The sequence below is a fragment of the Eptesicus fuscus genome, chromosome 19, assembly GCF_027574615.1.
Source record: "Eptesicus fuscus isolate TK198812 chromosome 19, DD_ASM_mEF_20220401, whole genome shotgun sequence".
Lineage (NCBI taxonomy): Eukaryota > Metazoa > Chordata > Mammalia > Chiroptera > Vespertilionidae > Eptesicus > Eptesicus fuscus.
Genome location: NC_072491.1, coordinates 3573239 through 3579238, shown reverse-complemented (window position 1 = coordinate 3579238; position 6000 = coordinate 3573239). Strand labels below are relative to the sequence as shown.

Below are 6000 nucleotides of genomic sequence, written 5' to 3'. Positions count from 1 at the left end.
CCTTCGGGGGAGCCCCTCCTGCCACCAGAACGAGTTCGGGGAACAGAGGGGAGTGGGAGCTGCCACATGCGAGGAAGGGGTCGCCCGGCCCCCAGCGCGTGGCTGTCCGGAGCCGCCCCCACTCGGAAACATCCAGCGAGAATCAGAGTGCGGGCGTCAGCCCTGGGCCCCCCAGCAAAGGAGTCTCTGCCCGTCCTCCCTGGGAAATGTCCTTTCTTTTAAAACCGGGGGGGGGGGGGGGGAGGGTCTTCAGTATCTGCCTCCCCACCCCCACCCCCGTCTTCCGCAGCCGTATTCGGAGAACGGACTTCCCCCGCGTCTCCACCTTTTCCCGGCGCGGGGAGAGCCGGGAGGGTCGCTCAGACGTGCTCTGCAGCCCGGTGACATTGCTGAGTAGATGCTGTCAAATGTTGGGGTGCGCGAGGCTGGCCCCGGGAGCCCCCGGAACGGAAGGAACAGCCCCGGCGAGGAGCTGGGGCTGCTGTGAGTGACTGCGCGGATGTGGCCGTCCGCGACCCTTCGCGGCGTCATCTCCCCTTGAAGATCCGGATTTTGTGGATGGACGACAAGGTGGTGGTCACGTTGGACTCAAAGTCTCCGTCATGCACCCCGGTCTTGCGGAAAGCCCCCGCCGACGGGTTGTTTTCCCAATAATGGTGCCAGTTTCCTCTGCTGTCCGCCCCGAAGCCGTACAGGTCCACCTGCGGGGGCCAAGCAGAGGTCAGGGCCGGGCGGCCGGGCGGCGGGTAGAGCCGGTGGGACAGGAAGCCGGCAGGCCCCCGCATCTGCACACGCCCTTTCCCAGGAGCGCAGAAATCCCTCTCTAGGTTCCCGGGACTCCGGGGGGCGTGGTGTTGAGTAAAAGTCAAGTTCGTGTTGTGTGGGAAGGCTCCGGGGGAGGCGGCTGCACCTGGGTGGTCCTGAGGGAGCGGGGTCTCGCCTCTGGGGCAGTACCACCTCTCCTCCAAGGATTGGGGAGCCGGGGAAGAGGAGCACCCCAGCCCTGCCACCCCCTGGAGGACCTGCAAATGCTGCATCCCTTCTCTGAGCCTCACTCTCCTCATCTGGAAAATGGGGCCAAGAGTGACATCCGTGGGGAGGCCGGGGTCCTTTCTGCCCTCAGGCTGATCTCCATCGGCCAGGCGCCCTCCCTGGCCAGCGGGCGGGGCCTTCCTTACCGTGGCCGGTGTTTACCGAGTCCTTCTCCTGTGGCCCCTCCTGCTCCTCTGCCCCGGAGGCAGGGAACAGCCTGGATGGACCAGGGTGGGAACCTCTTTCCTGCCCAGGCCCTTCGGATGTTTATAACGTCATTCGTGGGCCATACAGAATTATCAACTTAAAAATTAGCCCGCTCTGTTGCCTTGGCAGGGCCAGACCTCATGATTTCTTGGGCCTCATACAGGCCCTGGGCCGGACACTCCCCGCCCCTGGCCTAGATCACGGGTGGAAACCCGGCGCCACCTGGTGGCTATTGAAGGAGGCCCAGGAGGGGGAACACACTTCCCAAGCTCTCTGGCAGTCCATCCTGGGGGACAGTGGAAGCCCTGGGTGCCTGGTTCCCACTCTGAGATTCTGGCGGGAGTGGGCGGGTGGCCTGAGAGCCGGGCTCTAGCTCTGAGGTGGGAGCAGCAGCCTGACCCAGGTCTCCTGTGCCAACGGCTCCTTTGTTTCGCCCCCAAATCGGCGCTTCCACCCATTGGTCCTGGGAGCCTAGGGAGCTCACACAGAATGAGCCAGAACGTGCTCCTGGGAAGGTTCTTGGAAACCACCGCTCCTCCTTAAAGCACCCCCGAGAGAGGCCTGCCAGGCCACCGGGGCTGGGGTCAGGATCAAGGTCAGCTCTCACAGGGGCTGGGGTCGGGATCAAGGTCAGCTCTCACAGGGGCTGGGGTCGGGATCAAGGTCAGCTCTCACAGGGGCTGGGGTCGGGATCAAGGTCAGCTCTCACAGGGGCTGGGGTCGGTATCAAGGTCAGCCCCACCACAGATGCTCTCACAGGGGCTGGGGTCGGGATCAAGGTCAGCCAGACCACAGATGCTCTCACAGGGGCTGGGGTCGGGATCAAGGTCAGCCGGACCACAGATGCTCTCACAGGGGCTGGGGTCAGGATCAAGGTCAGCCGGACCACAGATGCTCTCACAGGGGCTGGGGTCGGGATCAAGGTCAGCCGGACCACAGATGCTCTCACAGCGGCTGGGGTCAGGATCAAGGTCAGCCCCACCACAGATGCTCTCACAGGGGCTGGGGTCGGGATCAAGGTCAGCCGGACCACAGATGCTCTCACAGGGGCTGGGGTCAGGATCAAGGTCAGCCGGACCACAGATGCTCTCACAGAGGCTGGGGTCGGGATCAAGGTCAGACAGACCACAGATGCTCTCACAGGGGCTGGGGTCGGGATCAAGGTCAGACGGACCACAGATGCTCTCACAGGGGCTGGGGTCGGGATCAAGGTCAGCCGGACCACAGACGCTGGCATGGCCTCTCGGGAACAGTGAATGAGGGACCCTGGTGCCTGGCGTGGCCGGCGGGGGCCCGGGGGAGGGGCGTACCTCGTCACAGACGTGCAGGGAGAAGATGACGGAGAGGATGCCGGTGGACGGGTAGCGCCCATGGCCCTGCAGCCAGTTGTCGAAGACGTACTTGATGAAGGCCGGGTGGTAGATCAGGATCTGCGGGGGGAGCACACGGCCCTCTGAGAGACGGCTGGGGAAGGACACACCCCCTCTCGGTGCCACGCGCTTGTGGCCACAGGGACAGACATGATGGGAACAAGGCCCCGGCACTCAGGGGGCTGCATGCTAGCGGGAAAAGACAGGAGCCTCGCTGGTGAAGTGCCAGAAGATGCTGGGGAAGAACTCGGGGGACAGGGAGGCAGGGAAGCCCTGGAGCGGGGGAGAAGGCTCGCTGAGCAGGTGACGTCTCACAGTCACACGAGGCCGGGGCTGAGCGAGACGGGGCGGCTGCAGGAAAACTCATGCACGGAGCTACTATCCACCCGGGCTGGGCCCAAATGGTCCCGTCCCTAAAAGGACGCAGTGTGCTGGCTCTCCCCCTTCTCCTGCTACAGAGGAGGAAGCCGAGGCTCAGAGAGCTCAGCAACGTGCTCAAGGCCACACAGCCAGCGGTGGCCGAGCGGGGGCGTCCTGGTAACCGGCAAGGCCTTGGTGCCGCTACTCACGGCAGCTTTGAGGGGACTTGCCCGGCAGCAGAGGGCAGGCGTGTGCAGGAAGCCTAATGCAACACCTCCCCCGCCCCGAGAGGACTGGAGGGGGCCTATGCTCGCCGCGGTGACCCCTTCAGCTCGCAGCCTAGTGGTTTGCCACTGCCTCCCTGCCATGTGGCTTCTCCCCCGCAGCAGTACCGCCCCACGCAGGCGGGTGCTGCAGGCCGGGGAGGACCCCAGTTCTGCGTGACCCCAAACCAGCTGTGGGTCCCCGGGCAAGTTGCCTGACCTCTCTGACGCCAATCTCCCCATTTAAATAAGAGCATGCAGGCTCAGTGGTTGAGCATCGACCTATGAACCAGGAGGTCAGGGTTCAATTCCCAGTCAGGGCACATGCCTGGGCTCTGGGCTTGATCCCCAGCGTGGGGTGTGCAGGAGGCAGCCGACCAGTGATTCTCTCTCATCACTGATATTTCTATCTCTCTCTCTCCCTCTCCCTAACTCTCTGAAATCTATAAAAATATCTATATGTATAAAAGACTAACAGACCGTCCGACCGTCCAACCAGTAGCTATGATGCTCAATGACCACCGGGGGGCAGACGCTTCGACCCGTAGCCATGACGCCCACTGACCATCAGGGGGCAGACGCTCAACGCAGGAGCTGCCGAGCTGCAGTGATTTGGCAGCAGCGGTTCTCGGGTGACGCACCCCGGAACCAGAAGAGGGAGTCTGATTTTGGAGTGCATCAGCCAAGAACCGCCCTCTCGCAATCCAGGACCCCTTGGGGGATATCGGAGAGCCGGTTTTGGCCCGATCCCCGCAGGCCAGGCCGAGGGACCCCACCTGCCGGAGGGACCCCACTCACTCCAGAGACACCCTTCAAGCCACAGTGCCGCCCCAGGCGTGGCCGGCTGGGGAGGAACCTCAGAAGGTAGGCTCCAGGGCATCGTGTCCAGCCCATCTTGCCCAGTCCTGCCCCACCGGCCACCTTCTGTTTCCTTTCAATGTGCACGAATCCATGCACCAGGGCCCTGGTATTTAAGTAAGAGCACGTGGGCAAAGGGTCAGTGTGTTGGCCACTGCCCTGCCTTCATCCTTCTGCCCTCTGCCCAGATTTTGGCCGGCCCCCACACCAGGAAATGATGGAGACACCAGTGAGGTCTGGCTTGGAGAAGCTCACACAGTAGTTCTCAAACTGCAGCCCCTTTGGCACCCCTGGAGGCCTTCTATAACCCCAGGTAGGTCTGGTGGGGGTTGGGGGGTTGCATCTGTGAGTCTCCCAGGCGATGCTGCCGGTCCAGGGTCCCAGGGTCGGTCCCTCCAGCAGGGACTCCACCGGCCCAGCGCCCAGGGCTCCCTGAGGCCAGATGCTGGCAGCGGGGAGGGTGCCCTCCCCACCACGTCCCACCGGGCAGAGCATCACAGGTGAGCATGAGCGCCACTCACCTGATCCTTCCGCACTTTGATCTTCGAGGGGACAGGGATGTAGGTGCTGGGGGGAGAGAGCAGAGGGTCAGTGTGGGGGGGCCGGCTGCTGCGGGCAGCTGGGGAGGGGTGACTGAGAGGGAAGCAGGGCCAGGCTGAGGAGGCAGACACTTTCACAGGGGCACCCCGCCCCGCCACAGCCCTCCCCCCCACAGCCACAGGTCCCCACAGGCTCACTCCCCCCAGCCACAGCCCCCCACAGCCCCCATGCCACAGCCTTGCTCCCCGCCACAGCCCTCCCCGCCACAGCCACAGGCCCCCCACAGCCTCACTCCCCCCAGCCACAGCCCCCATGCCACAGCCTTGCTCCCCGCCAGCCACAGCCCCCCCAGCACAGCCCCACTCCCCCCAGCCACAGCGCCCCCCCCTCCCCCGGCCACAACACATCCCGCTCCCCGCCCCCACCAGCCACAGGCCCCTGCCACAGCCCTGCAGTGGCCCATTACAGACGCCAGAGGGCGATCTTGGCTCATTCGAGGACTTTCTGCTGTGTTATGGGCCTTCTCCCAGAAAGGTTAAGGGGACTTGCTCCAAGGGCCCCCCAGGGCCCCCCCCCCACCACACACACACACACACACACACACACACAGAGCCTTGGGACCCATGGAGGCCAGAGCACCTACGCCCACGGTAGGGGTGCCGGCTGAGGAGGCCCACACTGCCTGCTTTTCATCCGGAGCGTCAGGAGCCTCCAAGATGAAGGCCCTGGCTTCACTCTGGCTCTGACTCGGGCGCAGCTTTTGCTCTGGAACCCAGGGACCAGGTGGCACTCCCCTGCCCGAGCGCCTGCCTCCCTCCCTCCCTTCTCCTGGGAGCACAGCACCCCCCCACCCTCCGCATCCTGCACCGTCCACACGGGGCCTCACACGGGCTTGGCCCCCTGGACACGGAAACCACTCCCCTTCGGGAACAGCAGGGACTTAGGAAGGGGACCAGGTGCGAGCCTGGCTCCGGGCAGAGTCCGCCTCGAGCACGCTGCCGGCCAAGCCTCGCGCCCTCCCTGGCGGAAGGGAGGCCTGAACACGACAACTGTGACGATCGGGTCAGACGCCACGTGCCCCGGGCGTGTGGTGTCGGGAAGGTGTGCGCACGCGAAGGACGACTCACGCCCCAGCTGCCACGCTCGGCACCCCATCCTCCCACCTGCGCCCACCCCGCCCAGCGCCGCTTTCAGTTTGGAGGCAGATGGCTGCACGCGGAGCACGCAGCGGTGAGGGGTCGGCGCTAAGGTGCGCTGAGCCCTTCCCAGCGGCCCCTTCCCCAGGAGCTGCCGGGCTTCGGGGAAGCACAGCGCGTGGTCCACTTGGGGGTCAAGAGGAGGAACAGGTGCAAGTCCGGGGGGCGTTAGAG

At 64.8% G+C, this 6000-nt stretch overlaps 1 protein-coding gene across 3 annotated transcripts in view; it reads right to left on the bottom strand.

The window, feature by feature from the left end:
- Window positions 1-273: 273 nt before the first annotated feature.
- The window catches only part of ST3GAL1 (ST3 beta-galactoside alpha-2,3-sialyltransferase 1), a 53894-nt gene continuing 48167 nt past the window's right edge, over window positions 274-6000 (bottom strand). For all 3 annotated transcript variants that reach the window (XM_054708603.1, XM_054708605.1, XM_008156610.3), the window contains 3 exons: window positions 4612-4657; window positions 2550-2669; window positions 274-701 (listed from right to left, as the gene is read on the bottom strand). In XM_054708603.1, coding sequence (XP_054564578.1) covers window positions 528-701; window positions 2550-2669; window positions 4612-4657 — 340 coding nt within the window. In that variant the 3' untranslated portion in view covers window positions 274-527. The remainder of the gene's footprint in view (window positions 702-2549; window positions 2670-4611; window positions 4658-6000) is intronic.